The 17,234-nt window shown below is 53.1% G+C and overlaps 1 protein-coding gene, 1 long non-coding RNA gene and 1 other non-coding gene across 4 annotated transcripts in view; 2 read left to right on the forward strand and 1 right to left on the reverse strand.

The window, feature by feature from the left end:
* Positions 1-3,227: 3,227 nt before the first annotated feature.
* Positions 3,228-3,334, forward strand: LOC128592941 (U6 spliceosomal RNA). Its single transcript, XR_008382147.1, has one exon. It is a non-coding gene; the product is annotated as a U6 spliceosomal RNA (small nuclear RNA).
* A 1,351-nt stretch (positions 3,335-4,685) lies between these two features.
* Positions 4,686-17,234, forward strand: part of GNAI2 (G protein subunit alpha i2) — a 34,824-nt gene continuing 22,275 nt past the window's right edge. Inside the window, exons 1-2 of one of the 2 annotated variants that reach the window (XM_053598564.1) lie at positions 4,686-5,024; positions 13,366-14,463. In XM_053598564.1, coding sequence (XP_053454539.1) covers positions 14,346-14,463 — 118 coding nt within the window. In that variant the 5' untranslated portion in view covers positions 4,686-5,024; positions 13,366-14,345. The remainder of the gene's footprint in view (positions 5,025-13,365; positions 14,464-17,234) is intronic. The other variant, XM_053598563.1, reaches the window with a different exon arrangement.
* On the reverse strand, positions 8,049-13,449 carry LOC128591186 (uncharacterized). Its single transcript, XR_008381543.1, has 3 exons — positions 13,318-13,449; positions 11,208-13,089; positions 8,049-11,086 (listed from the first exon to the last, which is right to left on the reverse strand). It is a non-coding gene; the product is annotated as an uncharacterized LOC128591186 (long non-coding RNA).

Consider the following 17,234-nt stretch of genomic DNA (forward strand, 5'->3'; position numbering starts at 1 on the left):
GACTGCCATGTCAACTCTGTCAATGACTTGAGTCTGGAGACAAAAGTCCAGAGATCTTGTGCCCTATTGGGCCAATCTTTTTATTAATAGTAAACGCTACCATGAATAAAGGTGGGTTAGTAAGTCCCGGGGGGGCGGGGGTCCTGAATGGCAGTGGGGGAGAGTCCAAGCTGGGGCAGGGGCTGCAAGGAGGCAGGGCAGCCCCAGGTGTCCTGGCCGAGTGGGACTGGAAAGCTGCCCACTGCCTGGAGCAGGCCTGACCCAGCTGGGGCCCAGGAGGATGGAGCTACCCAGGCCTTGGCACCAAACCCTCATTAGGAGAGACCCTGCACCAGGCTAGGCCGCCGGGGAAAGGGTAGCAGGAAAAATCCAGTTTGAACTTGCAAAGCAGCTGCCAACTTGGGAAACCCCTGAAGAAAGAACTTCCTCAAGTCGGTAGCCGCTAGGCCCAAGGCAGTGCCAGCTGGGCAAAGGAGGGCTTCCTGAGTCCCATTCCCATCAGCCAGAGGCACCTGACTCTAGCAGCCAGGAGCCCTGTGGCCCCAGGAAAGAGTTGGACACCAGCCTAGAGGTTGACACAATCCAGGCATTCTGGTGTGAATGATTGCCCTCTGGTGGTTTCTGGCCTCTTCCCCATTATATGGGGCCATAGCCATACCTGGAGCACTTGGCTCTCTGGAAGTGGGAGGCAATAAAGGGCAGAGTTCAGGCCAGGAATGGTGGCTCATACCTGTAATCCTAGCACTTTGGGAGACTAGGCAGATCACTTGAGGTCAGAAGTCTGAAACCAGCCTGGGCAATAGGAAGATCCCATGTCTACAAAAATAGAAAAATGAGCTGGGCATAGTGGCACACACCTGTAATGCCTCAAGCTACTTAGGAGGCTGAGGCAGGAGGGTCAGTTGAGCCCAGTGAGGTATGATGATGCTACTGAACTCTAGCCAGGGTGACAGAGCAAGACCTTATCTCAACAACAATAACAAAAAGGCAGAGTCCATCCTGTAGACAGAACCTGGGAGTCTTTTCTCTTATCCTGTCCTTCCAAAGGAAGGTTACAGGTGAGAATAGCAATAGGACGCTGAGTTTGGCTTCAGGCCTCTCAGACCAAGGGGATGTGCTAATAGTTGCCCCAGCCGGGAGCAGTGACTCATGCCTGTAATCCTAGTACTTGGGAGGCCGAGCTCATAGAGTGAAGACCAGCTTGAGCAAAAGCGAGACCTTATCTCTAAAAATAGCTGGGTGTTGTGGCAGACACCTGTAGTCCCAACTACTTGGGAGGCCAAGGCAAGAGAATTGCTTGAGCCCAAGAGTTTGAGGTTGCCTTGAGCTACAATGATGCCGCAGCATTCTACCTAGAGCAACAGAGTGAGAACCTGTCTCAAAAAAATAAATAAATAAATAAATAAAATTGGTGGGCATTCTTTCTTCCTTCCTTCCTTTCTTTCTTTTTTTTTTTTTTTTGAGACAGTCTCACTATGTCAGCCTTGGTAGAATGCCGTGGTGTCACAGCTCACAGCAACCTCCAACTCCTGGGCTTAAGGGATTCTCTTGCCTCAGCCTCCCAAGTAGCTGAGACTACAAGGCACCTGCCACAACACCTGGCGATTTTTTTGGTTGCAGCCGTCATTGTTGTTTGGCGGGCCTGGGCTGGATTCGAACCTGCCAGCTCAGGTGTATGTGGCTGGCACCTTGCCACTTGAGCCACAGGTGCCAAGCCAAGAAAAGGACTTTTGATCAGAGATTTGGAGAGGGAAGAAGACATGTGGATGCTTCCAGGGGAAGGTTCCCGTCAGTGGGATCAACCAGTGCAAAGCCCTGAGGCAGAATGTGCCTGGCATGTGAAAGGAGCAGCCAAGAGGTGCCTCTATGATTGGAGCTGAGTGAGATAAGAAAAGGTAGAAAGGGACTAATGAGGAGGGCAAATGTTGTGGACACTTATCAGCCACTATAGGACTTGAGAGTTTTTTTCTGGGTAAGATGAGAGCCAATGCCAAGTCCTGAACAGAGGAGGGAGGAAGATCCGAATTGGTAGCAACTCTAAGTTTTTTTGTTTGTTTGTTTTTGAGACAGAGCCTCAAGCTGTCACTCTGGGTAGAGTGCTGTGGGATCACAGCTCACAGCAACCTCCAATTCCTGGGCTCAAGCGATTCTTTTGCCTCAGCCTTCCAAGTAGCTGGGATTACAGGCACCTGCCACAACGCCCGGCTATTTTTTTGGTTGCAGCCATCATTGTTGTTTGGCAGGCCCTGGCTGGATTTGAACCCGCCAGCTCAGGTGTATGTGGCTGGCGCCTTAGCTGCTTGAGCCACTGGCCCAAGCAGTTTTTGAGACACAGTTTCACTATGTTACCCTGGGTAGAGTGCCATGGCATCACATGCTCACACCAACTTAAGCGATTCTCTTGCCTCAGCCTCCCAAGTAGCTGGGACAACAGGCACCTGCCACAACGCCTGGCTATTTTTTGTTACAGTTGTCATTGTTGCCTCAGCTGGCCTGGACCAGTTTTGAACCCACTGTGTTATCAGCGCTGAGCCATAGCAACTCTTAAGTTTTAAATAGATTATTCTAGCTGCTGCATTGAGACTAGACTTGGGGGTGGGTGATGGGGCCATAGGTGACACTGACATGAGTCCTACTGGGCAGGGTGGCAAGGGTAGGGGTGAGGAGTGAGGGGGAGGTAGAACTGGAAAAAACAAATGTAGACAACTTGTGTGAAGTGAGAGGGGCAGAGCAAATAGTGGCTTTTATTTATTATTATCTTTTTTTATAAATTACTTTTATTTATTTATTTTTATTTTCTTTCTTTCTTTTTTTTTTTTTTTTGAGACAAAGCCTCAAGCTGTTGCCCTGGTTGGGAGCTGTGGCATCACAGCTCACAGCAACCTCCAACTCCTGGGCTTAAGCGATTATCTTGCCTCAGCCTCCCAAGTAGCTGGGACTACAGGCGCCCGCCACAACGCCCAGCTATTTTTTGGTTGTAGTTGTCATTGTTGTTTGGCAGGCCCAGGCTGGATTCGAACCCTCCAGCTCAGGTGTTTGTGGCTGGCGCCTTAGCTGCTTGAGCTACAGGCACTGAGCCCCAATAGTGGCTTTTAAAGAAGCTAGAGCACTCGGGCGGCGCCTGTGGCTCAACGGGTAGGGCGCCGGTCCCATATGCCGGAGGTGGCGGGTTCAAGCCCAGCCCCGGCCAAAAAAAAAAAAAAAAAAAGTTCATTAAAGAAGCTAGAGCACTCATTTAGGTAGCACACAGACTAAAATTGAAAGAATACAAAGAAGATTAGCATAACCCCTATGCAAGGATAATATGCAAATTTGTGAAATGTTCCATACATTTAAAAAGAAAAAAAACTAAAGACCAGAAAGAAGAAGCTATTAAAGGTGAGAGAATGGAAGAAGTTGGTAGGATGGTAGATTGGAGCTAGAGGATGCACTTCTGGGATCAGAGTATGGGGGAAACTAGCTGAAAGACAGGAGATGAATGCTGGCAGTGGGGTCTGGACATCAGGGAGAGTTCAGGGTGTTCCACCGTCCTGGCTCGCCAAGTGTTGGTGGGTAGGGACACAGTGGGTCCAAGATGCAGCCAGGGACAGCGAAGAGCAAGTGAAGAGACCCAGGGGACTCATCTAGCCAGATGTCTGCCTTGATGCCAGTTTAAAGTCATTTAGCAACTGACTTTTCAAATAACTTGGAGTAGTAATACTTGTCTGAGAGTGGGTGGTGCCTGTGGCTCAGTGGGTAGGGCGCCGGCCCCATATACCGAGGGTGGCAGGTTCAAGCCCGGCCCAAGCCAAACTGCAACAACAACAATAAAAAATAGCTGGGTGTTGTGGCAAGCACCTGTAGTCCCAGCTACGCTGGAGGCTGAGGCAAGAGAATCGCCTAAGTCTAGGACTTGGAGGTTACTGTGAGCTGTGACACTACAGCACTCTACCGAGGGTGACAAAGTGAGACTCTATCTCTAAAAAAAAAAAAAAAAAAAAGAGGGCGGCACCTGTGGCTCAGTGAGTAGGGTGCTGACCCCATATACCCGGGGTGGTGGGTTCAAACCCGGCCCCGGCCAAACCGCAACAAAAAGGTAGCCAGGCGTTGTGGAGGGCGCCTGTGGTCCCAGCTACTGGGGAGGCTGAGGCAAGAGAATCGCCTAAGCCCAGGAGCTAGAGGTTGCTGTGAGCTGTGATGACACATTACTCTACCAAGGGCAATAAAGTGAGACTCTGTCTCTACAAAAAATAAATAAATAAATAAATAATTGTCTGAGAGTTACTCAGAAAGAGCAGACCTGGAAAAAATCTGAAAGAACGAATGTTTTCAAAACTACACAAGTCTGTAAACCCTCCTGGCCATGCACAGCTGGATTTGAAGAGGATTAGTTAGCGACCTAATCCCCTCAAATCCGCGGTAGGCGGCCTCTACTGTCCCCTAGCGGTGAACAACCGGAATATGGCTTGAACTCGGCACGTCGCCCCTCTGGATGGCTGGTGTGGTCACCCACAGCCATGGGGCTGAGCCTTGAAAGTCCAGGACAGTACTGAGAGGCTTCCTTGATGGTGCTTGGGAGGAAAGCAGGCACAAAAGATGGGGGTGGAAGGGACCCTCTTGGAGGTTGTCCAGGAGGGGCCACGGCCTCGACGCTAGGCATCGTGGGCAGGTGAGTACTGCACAGACTGGTTGATCTTGGAGGGGGTCCCTGGACCAGAGGAACAGACTGGACCGTCAGACCCACTGTTGGCCAAGTGTTCTGAAAGTCCCTCCAAGTATTACTGAGCTCTTCCCTTTATCCTCCCGACATCTTTGGTGTCAAACTCAGCAGGGCACCAAACTGGGCGCGAGAGATGGGCACGTAGACGCCTGGCCCTCAGGAAGCAGGCAAGGTACCCGCGGGGAGAATCACCCAAATTGCTGTCTAATCTTCGCTGGGAAGTGGAAATGAAGAAGGGAGTGTCCTGGAACGGAGGGTGTGAAGACACCACGATCAGAGGCAACAAAGGCGGTGTCATTGGGGACATTCTGAAGATGCGCCAAAGGTAAGAGGGTCCGGCGGGTTGGGGCCGGAGCGAAGCCAGGGTGATGGGGTACCATGGAGGTTTGGGAGCAAGAGGACGCCAAACGGAGGGAAGACGTCGATGGCCACGGAATGGTAGGTAGGCAGAGGCGGAAGCGGAGGCACAACCTGACACACCATGCTGGCCCTCACCCTAGGGCCTTTGTACTGGCTGACAGCTCAGGCGGGAACGCAGGCAAGGTGCAGACCACCGTTAGTAATAGCTGGGAGAGGAGAAGACCGCAGCTAGGGGGTGAGGTGTCGCCGGGCCGGCCTCGGCTCCCGCGCTGCGCCCTTGGCCCGCCAGGAGGCGCCGTTGCCCCGCAAAGCTGTTCCTGGCCTCTTACAGCCACCGAAATCCCGCGCTAAGGCCTAGAGAGGCCTCGGAAGAGGCGGGGCAGCGCGCCCCGAAGCCGCTTCCGTCTTTAGCTTGGTGGGGAAGGAGGAGTCGGAGTTGGGGGTTGACGCTATGGGCGGGGCGCGGTCGAGAGAGTTTGTCTGAGGGCCGGGGAGAGAGCAGGTGTCACCCTGTGAGCTTGCACCTTTCGATCTTGAACCCTGCGCGACTCTCGGCTCCACGCCTGAACCACCCAGCCTTTTACCTTGTGAAGTGCGGGCCTGGGGTCCCTCAACTCTGGCGGGGAAGGCTTCCTGGAGGTAGAAAGGTACAGAAAGGCAGGGAACCAGATATGAGGAGGTTGGGAACCTCTTTAGACTGATCTTTATGTGTTTGAGCAACGCACTTTTGGAGGAGAAGCTAAGCCTGCAGGGAAGGCCAAATGGGGGACCAGTCAGTTCAGATCTGCTGGAGGAAACAACTCAACCCAGTTAAGTTCCCCCCCTCCGCCCTCATCAGCTTACTTACCTTGGAAGACGTAGGACAGCCCTGTCTCCATAGGCTTCACTCCATCACCCTTATATGGTGGCCACCCCCTGCCTCCCTACTCCCTATCACTGTGTCGCCCTCGGTAGAGTGCGGTGATGTCACAGCTCACAACAACCTCAAACTCTTGGGTCTAAGCGATTCTCTTACTTCAGCCTCCCAAGCAGCTGGGACCACAGGTGCCAACCACAACACCGGGTGGTGTTTTCGTTATAGTTGTCATTGTTGTTCTGCAGGCCCAGGCCAGGTGCGAACCCAGCCCCAGGGTATGTGGCCTGCGCCCTACGGGCACCGAGCCCATACTTATTATAACAACTAGAGGGCAGGGGGCGGCCCCATATACCTACGGTGGCAGGTTCAAACCCGCCCCTGCCAAACTGCAACAACAACAACAACAAAAAGTAGCCGGGTATTGTGGCAGGCACCTGTAATCCTAGCTACTCGGGAGGCTGAGGCAAGAGAATCGCCTAAGCCCAAGAGCTGGAGGTTGCTGTGAGCTGTAATGCAACAGCACTCTACTGAGGGCAACAAAGTGAGACTCTGTCTCAAATAAATAAATAACTAGAGAGCATTTTAAAATAACATATCATGGGGCGGCGCCTGTGGTTCAAGGAGTAGGGCGCGGGTCCCATATGCTGGAGGTGGCGGGTTCAAACCCAGCCCCGGCCAAAAAAAAAAATAATAATAATAATAACATATCATGGGCGGCGCCTGTGGGTCAGTCGGTAGGGCGCTGGCCCCATATACTGAGGGTGGCGGGTTCAAACCCGGCCCTGGCTGAACTGCAACCAAAAAATAATAGCCGGGCGTTGTGGCGGGCGCCTGTAGTCCCAGTTACTCGGGAGGCTGAGGCAAGAGAATCGCTTAAGCCCAGGAGTTGGAGGTTGCTGTGAGCTGTGTGAGGCCACGGCACTCTACCGAGGGCCATCAAGTGAAACTCTGTCTCTACAAAAATAAATAAATAAATAAAAATAAAATAACATATCATGATCACATTATTCTGCCTTTTGGTGGCGCCTGTGGCTCAAGGAGTAGAGCGCCGGTCCCATATACCGGAGGTGGTGGGTTCAAACCCAGACCCAGCCAAAAACCACAAAAAAAAAAAAAAAAAAAAAGTAGGGCGGCGCCTGTGGCTCAGTCGGTAGGGCGCCGGCCCCATATGCCGAGGGTGGCGGGTTCAAGCCCGGCCCCGGCCAGACTGCAACAAAAAAAAAAAAAAAAAGTTATTCTGCCTTTAAAAATTTCCAGTGTTTCCATTACATGTGCAGCATGTACGATCTAGCCCCTGCTTGATGTCCACCCTGGTGCTACTCCACAGTCTGGCTTGGCACACTATGCTGGCCCTCACCCTAGGGCCTTTGTACTGGCTGACAGCTTCTCAGAATTTTTTTCTCCAACATCCTGAAGCAGCTCCGGACCAGGCCATTTGCCTAACTCTGTCTGGTTGACTCTGGTTGCAGCATTTTTTTTTTTTTTTTTTTTGTAGAGACAGGGTCTCCCTTTATGGCCCTCGGTAGAGTGCCGTGGCCTCACACAGCTCACAGCAACCTCCAACTCCTGGGCTTAAGCGATTCTCTTGCCTCAGCCTCCCGAGTAGCTGGGACTACAGGCGCCTGCCACAACGCCCGGCTATTTTTTGGTTGCAATTTGGCCGGGGCCAGGTTTGAACCCGTCACCCTTGGTATATGGGGCCGGTGCCTTACCGACTGAGCCACAGGCGCCGCCTCTGGTTGCAGCATTTGCTCCCTGCAGTACAGGGAGAGCAATGCTATGTGCTTCCAGGGCTCAGTAACCAGCTTCACTCCCAGAATGGGTTCCCCCACTCCCATATTCTTCTCCTCCTCCTGGTCACCATCCACAGGAAGCCCCTAAGTCCAGGTGGCAAGGTGTATCTTGCTGGGCTGCTTGCTGTTGCATCACCTTCATTAGGGCTGTTTTTGCTCCTTCATTAAATTAAATTCCAGGAGGGCGGAGCCTGTGGCTCAGTGAGTAAGGCACCGGCCCCATATGCCGAGGGTGGTGGGTTCAAGCCCAGCCCCGGCCAAACTGCAACAAAAAAATAGCCGGGCGTTGTGGCGGGCGCCTGTAGTCCCAGCTGCTCGGGAGGCTGAGGCAAGAGAATCGCCTAAGCCCAAGAGTTAGAGGTTGCTGTGAGCTGTGTGATGCCACGGCACTCTACCGAGGGTGATAAAGTGAGACTCTGTCTCTACAAAAAAAAAAAATTAAATTAAATTCCAGGAAGCAGTGCTAATGACAACCCTAACGAGTCATGGGAGCCCCAGCCTTTGGACAGCTTGGTAGGGAGGACTAAACAATAATGTAAACAAAGCAACAAAGCACTGGCTGGGGGGGGGGGGGGGATAGAGCTGATTATCATTTCCTAAGCCCTCTAAGGACCCTAGGCTTCCCAGGGAGGTGGTCTTTGGAGGCTCTGTATGCAATAGGTAGAGTAGCAGATTGGACCATGAGCTCTTCAAGGACAAGAAAAAGAGAGAAGCTTAATTCAGACCTTGGTCCTAAGAGCACCCTGGGTTCTCTGTTAGGACCTGAGTGTCTCCCCTCCAGTTATATCAGAAGTACTCTGAATGCCAGGACCAGTTGGATTCGTAGGGATAGACATGATCACTGGCTTGGACATGCTGGTGCTACTGCCTTGGCCTTCCTGGGGACTTGGGAACTGCCTGTATGTCTTACTCCTCAGGGATGCTTCAGGCAGTCCCCTCTCACACCACTGTCTTCTTGCTTTCCATATTCTGGCCAGGCTGGCTTCCTTCCTAGTTCAGAAACATTCACTTATTTCCCACCCCAGGGCCTTTGCACTTGCTGTTTGCACTTGCCTGTCACTCTCTTCTGGCTTATCACATGACAGGTCCCTCCCTATGATTCAAAGTTCCCCTCCTCAGACTGTTTTCTCCTGCCTTCATCTCCCAGTGGCTCTAAGTGTCACCCTCTTGTTTCCTCTGAAACTGTAAAATTCCATTTCCCTGTTTACTTGTTCAGTGTATGCTCCTCAAGGGCAGGGTCCCAGTGATCTCCCTTACCCTCAAGTTCTCAGAACATTGGCACACAATATGTTTACAGTAAATAGTGGTTGAATAGATGACCCCTCCCTCAGGGGTGTCCAACCTGTGACCCCCCACAGGCCACATGCTAATTTTGTGAGGACGATTTTTGCTTATCTGTGGTGTCAGATATCAGGAAAAATATGACAAACTTTTTTTTTTCTAATCAGCTTTTGTTAGTGTTTGTGTATTTACTGTGTGGCCCAAGGTACCTCTTATTCTTCCAATGTGTGGGAGGAAAAAAAAGTTGGACACCCCTGCTCAGATCTTCCTATAGTCCATCCCCCTCTCCCCAACACATACAGCCATATCTCTGTGTCATGTTAGGCCTCCAGGTCTAAGGCAGAAACTTCTGGGCAAGGAGTACTGGGGCATGAATTCTCCAGGCCAAAGCCAATGATCTGTGAAAGGGTTGGATGACCAGGAAGGGGACCTTGGAGTCCAGGGCCCCCAGACTTAGGGCTGTTTCTCTGGGGGGAAGAGAGGCCTTGGGAGAGAGGTCTGGTGGTGGCAGTAGGGGTAGGATAGTTGACTCCAAATCTCAGAATTTCTGCTAGGCTAAGAAGCAGGAAGGAGAAAGTATGGGAAATGGACCGGGAGGTGGAGCCTCTCCCAGGACCGCAAGAGGTCTGCAAGCAGAAGCTGTCAAGGCTCTGTCTGCAAGGCTACGATTTGGTAGTCACAGATCCTTGCCCCGGGGCTCTCTGCCACCTGGGAGCCATGAAGATGGGGTGGTCAGGATCCTAGACTTTGGGAAACCCTAGGGTCCTCAGGTTTTGAACTTTGGACAGGGACATACATACCTACACTGAAACTGTCTTTGGGGAAGTGCCAGCAGCTTCCCCTTCCTGGAGCCTGCAGGCTAGGGTGTCACAGCCTACTAAGGGGGGTCTCTTCACCCTGTTCAGGGATGGTGTCCAGTAGGAACTCAGGACAAGTTGGACCTGTTTTGTGGCCTGTGGTGAGCCCTGAGGCTGTTCTGCCTGTAAGGGTGAGCCAGTAGCTGCCACTTCTTCATTCTAGCTGGAGTGCTACCTTCAGCTCTGCTGATATCACTTCAATGTCCTTTATGGTCTAGTCCAGGTAGTACTGGGATGGTGGGGATAGGGACAAGTCATGCTTCTGGTGCTCATGAGCCCCTCGCTAGGCAGCTACCCTTTGCCCCCCAAATGACCTCTCCTGAAAGGACCCCTGGATTCCTGAATGTGAAGGAACCATGATGCCCTTGACATACCTCATTGGATAACTCTGGATGGGTCCTGGCCCAGTCTGAGTCAGTTGATTCAAGAGCAAAGCAAGAGGTTTCTCCAGCTCTCACTCGTGATTTTCTTGCTGGTCCTTCCCCAAATCTACCTCTCAGTCCTACATCTCTGTTTTTGCATGTGCTGTTCCCTTTTCCCTGTTCTTCTCCCTCTAGCACCCTCCCCCCAAAGAAAGCATCCTGACCTTCCAGGGCACCACTGGTTTCTTCCTTCTCTGCACATGCAATTATAGTGAATATTTTTAGAGTGGCAGCAAGACTCCCACTCCAGCTCCAGGAAGGAGACCCCTGCTAGGGTGGGATAGTTTGTGTACAATTCATTCTTTTTACTTGACAAATATTTACCTGCCACCCTACAAGGATCCGGGAATCAGGGCCTTGTGTGAGAGAGACTCACTAACAGGACAGTGAGATTTGGCTGGAGAAGGGGAAGCCCCAGAACCATAGGAGTCAGAGAGGCCCAGCTCACAGCCGAGGAATGAAAGATGAGGGGGATTAGCTTAATGGGGTAGGGGAATCAGAGGGGAAGAACAAGGGGATGGAGAGAACAAGGCAAGCCAGATGGTCAGAGTGCATTGTGTTGCAAGTGGAGGGAGATATGGTGGATTATTGGGTGTGGACATCCCCATAGGGCCTTACAGATACCACTATTATAACAACTTACCCCTATTAAGGGTTTTTGGTGTACCATGCACATTCTGAACATTTAACATGTTTTCTCCCTCAGCCTGTGCATTGTGTGTATATAACTGTTAGTCCCATTTTACTGATAAGAAAACTGAGGCACAAGCAGTTTCTGGTACTTGTCTAAAGTAATAGGCAGCTGGAAAGTTTGCAGACTATTCCCCACGGTTCTTTTTTTTTTTTTTTTTTTTTGTGGCTTTTGGCTGGGGCTAGGTTTGAACCCGCCACCTCCGGCATATGGGACCGGCGCCCTACTCCTTGAGCCACAGGCGCCACCCATTCCCCACGGTTCTTGCTGTTAACTACCACTTTACCACCTCTGCCTCCAGCACAGTAAAACTAGTGTATGTAGGCTTTGTCTTCAGGGCACTAGGGAGCCACAAAAGGTTTGTGAACAAGGGAGTGATGTGATTTCTTTTTTTTTTTTTTTGGTTTTTGGCCGGGGCTAGGTTTGAACCCGCCACCTCCGGCATATGGGACTGGCGCCCTACTCCTCGAGCCACAGGTGCCGCTGTGATTTCTTTCAATAGGAGCCTTTTGGCTGCCATATGGATGATGGATTGCAGGGGAAACAGGAGAGCCAGAGAGCAGGCTGGAGGCCTAGAGACAGAGGGGAAAGAGAACAGGGACAGATTTGAGGCATAATTGAGGAGAGGCAGAGGCTGATAGCATGTAGGGGGTAGGTAGAGGGGGCCATGAAGTGGTGGAGAGCCTAGGAGTATGGGCCAGCCGGAAGGGATCTACCCAATTCTAGACTGTGGGCTTAAGATGCCTGAGGTAGCTGGCCACAGTGGCTCACACCTATAATTCTAGCACTCTGGGAGGCCAAGTTGGGTGGATTGCCAGAGCTCAGGAATTTGAGACCAGCCTGACCAAGAGTGAGATCTCGTCTCTTACTAAAAGTAGAAAAAACTAGCCTGGTGCTGTAGTAGTCGCTTATAGTCCCAGCTACTCTGGAAGCTCAGACAAGATTACTTGAACCCAAGAGTTTGAGGATGTTGTGAGCTATGATGATGCCACAGCACTCTACCCAGGGCAACAGAAGGAGACTCCATCTCAAAAAAAAAAAAAAATGCCTGAGGTCTCTGGGGGCATTGCTTCAGAGCAGTGGTGGATATGGGGCTGACAATCAGGGGGAGAAGTCAGGCTAGAGGTGACCATGTGGGGTTCTGAGCTCCTGGACTGGAGGTATATAAGTTAAGTGGCAAGCAGAGGCCTGGCCATAGCCCTAGGGACCTCGCTGGAAAAAGAGCAGGAGTAGCCAGTAGGGTGGAAGCAGGGTTTGCTAGGCTTCCTTAGAGGAGCACATGGCTGGAAATGAGTGGCTGAATAGTGGTAAGGGTGCAAGAACCCAGGAACTGGACTAGGGCTGGGGAAGGCCAGTCCTTCCAGTGGCCCCCGTCCTGCCCCGCCTCTATATGTTGGGGTCTGTGTTGCACCCACCTCCTGAGAGCCTGGCCTCAAAAGGGTTGACAGGTTCTCCCTGTTGCCTGGCAACTGAGAGAGCTGTTGGCTGTTGCTAGGAGCAGGCTAGGGAGGCCAGAGGAGGGAGGATCAGCTCTCAAGCCTGTGGTGGGGTCAGCAGGGTGAATGGGCCTGCCTTGGAGCAGGGTTTGTAGTCTGTGCATGGATAGACTGTGTTCATGGCTGGGTACACCCATTTTTATAGTGTTTTCTGTGGATTTGAGGCATGTTGGAGGCTGGGCCTGTGTGTGGATGCATAGAGCATATCTCTTTCTGTCCCTGGTGGGCATTATGTATTTTCACTGTGTTCATTGCATATCTATAGCAGAGCCTGGGTAACCTTTGGCTCCAGGCAAGAGGGAGTCCTAGAGGAATCACTGGAGGACCAAAAGGCCAATGATTTACAAGGGAGGCTTTCAGGGATATACAGACACACCAGGGAGAACAGACAGTCTAAGGATTGGGAGCTGGAACAAGGTGTTTGCTAGGGTAGTAAAGAAGGTAGGTCAGTGCTGAACAGGGGCCTGTGGATGGCCAAGCATTTGTGGCAAGCTCCCTGCAGGCACCTTCCCTGGCAGTAATATCGTGGGTCTGGCAGTAGGATTGTGGCATCGGAGCCACATAGAACACTTTCCTGGGTAGTCCTTGGTAGATCCTTCAAACGTTCAATCAAGGTTGCAGCCGTGGGCTTCTCCTGGAAAACAGAATTAGAAAGACTTGAAATTAATTCAGATAGAAACACTGCCACCTCCACTGTACCTTTGCCCAACCATAGGGTTGTAGCCACTGTCCAGTAGAGACAGCCTACAGAAGGGTGAGACGTGAGATTATGGCTATCCCCGTAGGTGGACAGGCCATGGAAAGGACAGGTCGTAAGATCATGACCACTTTTGTTTCCAGAAGTCCAGTGCTAACAACTTACTTTCTCTTTCTCCCTTCTCTCCCTTGGGTCCTGGTTGCCTGGTCCCAGGTTGGAGTCTAGGATGGATGCCTTGCAGGAGAAATGTTTCCCAGCAGATCAGGGAAGGATGGATAAGCCTTGGATGACTAGAGAAGGCACCCAGCTGAGAGGGATACAGCCAGGGCAAAGGTGTAGAGGTGGCAATCAACTTCATCATTGTTATTATTAGTAGTATTTTATTATTTTGGTTAGCTACAACCTCGAGAGAGGGGCACAAACCCTCCTTAAGACTGAGAAAACGAGGGCGGCGCCTGTGGCTCGAAGGAGTAGGGTGCCAGCCTCATATGCCAGTGGTGGGTTCAAGCCCAGCCCTGGCCAAAAACTGCCAAAAAAAGACTGAGAAAACGGCGGTCCGGAAAGGCTGCCAGGTTCTGTAGATTCCAAACAAGTTTATTGGGTTCATTAACTTTAACAAGTGACGAGGACACGCCGTCTCCACGGAACTCTCCTAACTCGCAGAAAAGCTGAGAGCTGATTCCTGCGCGGCCCGGGAGGGCACTGGATCTTCACCCGTGGGTCAAGAGAGCCGTCAGCCCCCACGGTCCGGTAGCGGAGCTCAAGGCGCTCCGCAGTCTACAAGAGCTTGGTGGCGCCTGCGGCGGGTCAGAGCCTGAGGCCTGGGCTTGGCTCCACCCCCACTGCTTTCTCTCGGCGTGGGCCCCCCTCCTGCACAGGCCTAGGTCTGGGAGGCGCCTACCGGGCCCCTTCGCTCCACCTGGAGCCAATCACCAGCCCAGAATCTTCTCGGGACCTACCTCCAGGCCCGCCCCAGTCCAGTCCTCAGCTCCGCTAGCCCGGGCCCCACCCCCGGCCCGCCCCGCCGTCGGTGCGCGGCGGCCGGGAAGGCGCCTCCCGCAGACGCTCGGAACTGCCGACCAGGGAGCTCCCCGCTGAGGGCCGGCCGGCGGGAGCGGAGTGGGTCGGGCGGGGCCGAGCCGGGCCGTGGGCCTTGTGGGCGCCGGGTGGCGGCCGGGCCGGCGGACGGCGGAATGGGCTGCACCGTGAGCGCCGAGGACAAGGCGGCAGCCGAGCGCTCTAAGATGATCGATAAGAATCTGCGGGAGGACGGCGAGAAGGCAGCGCGGGAGGTGAAGTTGCTGCTTTTGGGTGAGGCCACACTCTGTTCTGGGACACTTGATTCCCGGCTCCAATCCCTAGACAAGGGCTTGTACGGGACCCCCAAATAAGTGTTGGAAACTGAACCTTTGGTCTAGCCCAAACTGCCGATCAGATCCCCACTGCATCCGAGACCCCAGAGTCTCAAATCCAGTCAACATTGCCCTAACACTAGGTGCCCAGAGGCTGCTTGACCATCCACCTTTGCTAACCAAGCCTACAGAACTTCAAAGCCCCTACTTTGTTCTTCTATCCTTCCTTAGATTTTATCAAAACCTCACTTGGTCCCCACTATCAGGCTCCACCCATTTCCCCCCACCTGTTCCTTCTGATCATATTGGGCATGAACATCCCCTGAGACCCCTGCCAGGCCCCCACCCAGTCCCTACTAACCCTTCTGTGCCCTACTTCCCAGTTTATATCCCACCTGTGCACTCTGACTCAAGGGACCTCTCAAGTGGGAAACTGCTCCTAAGCCCTCTCCTCACCTGGAACCCATTCAGAGACTCCCCCTGCTCCTACTTCTAACCCATCAGATCCCTCTTTGCGGTATCACTCCCCAAACCTGCTGCTTCTCCTCCCTTAAGACCTCTCTCACCCTCTGGCCTTCCCTAAGATTCCTCCACCCCTCCTGCACCAGGATTGGAAGAGTGGCCCAGGGGCTGGAGAGGGCCTAGGCTGCATTAGCCAGACCCTCAAAGGGCTGGACTCATACTGTGGAAGAGGGCCAGGCCACAAGCTTCTCAGGGAGATTCCACTTGGCTGTATGTGTACCAGTTGTTTCCCAGTTTTGAAGGCTAGTCTGGGAAGTAGGACGGAGTGTGGAGGAGTTGGGGTTGTGGCTGTCTCCAAGGCCAGGGAAGATGGTGGCTGCTGGAGGGGTGGGGGGAAGTGGAAGTGGTAAAACACCTGACATTGCTGTCCCACATATATGCTGCCCTGGGGCCGAGGAGATCTGCTGATAGGTGCCAGGCTTCCCACACCCCTTCTGGGCTAAAAGGCCTGGGATGTGGCCTCGGAGGGCTTGCTGCATCTTGGGGCCTTGTGAGGGGTAGTGATGTACTGGCTATATGGGGGGCTGAGAGATTGCTGGGGATGGGCCAGAGTCTGAGCAAAGATAGTGGGCCTGGTGGTTGTCCCTATTTAGCCTTCCACTGGGAGCAGGGGTGATGCCCAGGGGAAGCCTGATTTTGATTTGGGGGGTTTCAGGGTTGGGAAGAGAGGCTCTTGCAGCTGCCTTATAGGTTGGATTGTGTATGGGGGGTGTGGCCCCTCAGCCCCAGAACTGCCTTGGAACCCCCAGGCTGTGAAAAGCCAGGCTTTTCCTGCTGAGCCTGTGGCTGAGAAACAGCACATTGTCCATTATTGGTCTGTCTGTTGACTGTTCCTGCAGGCCCAGCCTTGGGGGCACAGCCCCGGAGGTTTCAAAATGGCATCCGCTCTGCTGCTGCCGCGGGGAGGAAGAGAAGGGGCGGGAAGGGGCGGCGGCCCAGCCTCCTGGGCTGCTTTGCGTTGGGCGCTTGCCTCTTCCTGTCTCTACTGTGAGTGCGGCAGTGGCAGTGAGTGGGTGTCGACGCGGCAGAATGCTTGTCGCTGCTGCTGCCCGCTGGGCCTGAGGAGGGCACTTCCGGTACCATGCCTCCCAGAGCCCAGCAAGGAGCCTGTAGTCAGCCTTTCCCCAGGCTCATTGCAGTTATTGTGACTGCCGGAAGATCTGACACTGGAATATAGATAGGGCTTAGGGACACAGGGCTCCTGACTGGTGCCCCAACTCCAGAAGTGTCCTCCATCCTACCAGGCTTGCCCCTTGAAGCCCAGCTTAGCTCTTGGGCCAGACCAGGTGGGACCTGGCAACCCCTTCCCACTGGGCTGACAGCAGCCAGGGCTGCAGGGTGTGGCTCAGCACTTTCTAGCTAAGGAAGTCCACTCCAGTGTCCTGCCTTTCTGGACTTTGCTTTCTCTGAAATGGGCTTCCTGGGTTTGGGCCAAAGCAGTGTCTGGGCTCAGGATGGGTAGAACTAGAGTCTCATGGAGATTCCTGTTGGGGATCCAGGTTGGGGGCTGAGACCCTGCAGAGGGTGTGTTGCAAAGGGCTGAGTCAGGGCTCCGCCTGACATTAAAGGACTCAATCTCCCATGGCTGCCTGGGGAGGGGACCTAGTTTGAGCAATCTCTTCCCCATCCAGATATAAGGTAGCAATGAGAGCCCAGTTGTGGCAGGTTCAGAGTTCTGGGTGCCTGTCCCATGTAGCGGGAGACTCGGTCAGGGCAACGGGACTAAGCCTGGGCAATTGCCAGCCTTTCCTCCCAGCCAGAACCACGCCTGCTGCCCCGCCTGCCACTGGTTCCCTCCAGTCCAGCAGGCGAGCACTGTCACTGTCACCAGGGCAGAGGCAGATGTGGTACACACTGGCAAAAGAGCTTTTCCTAGCATCTGGCAGTGGAGGCAGAGGAGCTGATACCAGACCTACTTCAAGGATATTCCCTATCCCTACCCATTTCAACTTGACTAACCAGCTAGTCTCAGGTGGGATTTGGGGCCTTGGGGTAGGCACTTCCAGGAAAGGAAGCCAGGATGTGGGTATGTGTTAGAGTCTGATTTGGGATGAGGTTATGTGGAAAGCCTCACAGAAAAAGGAGAGAGTGCCTGCCCTTGGCTCCAGGAAGTCTTTTTTTTTTTTTTTTTGTAGAGACAGAGTCTCACTTTATTGCCCTCGGTAGAGTGGTAGAGTGCCGTGGCCTCACACAGCTCACAGCAACCTC

The sequence above is a fragment of the Nycticebus coucang genome, chromosome 8 (assembly GCF_027406575.1).
Source record: "Nycticebus coucang isolate mNycCou1 chromosome 8, mNycCou1.pri, whole genome shotgun sequence".
Lineage (NCBI taxonomy): Eukaryota > Metazoa > Chordata > Mammalia > Primates > Lorisidae > Nycticebus > Nycticebus coucang.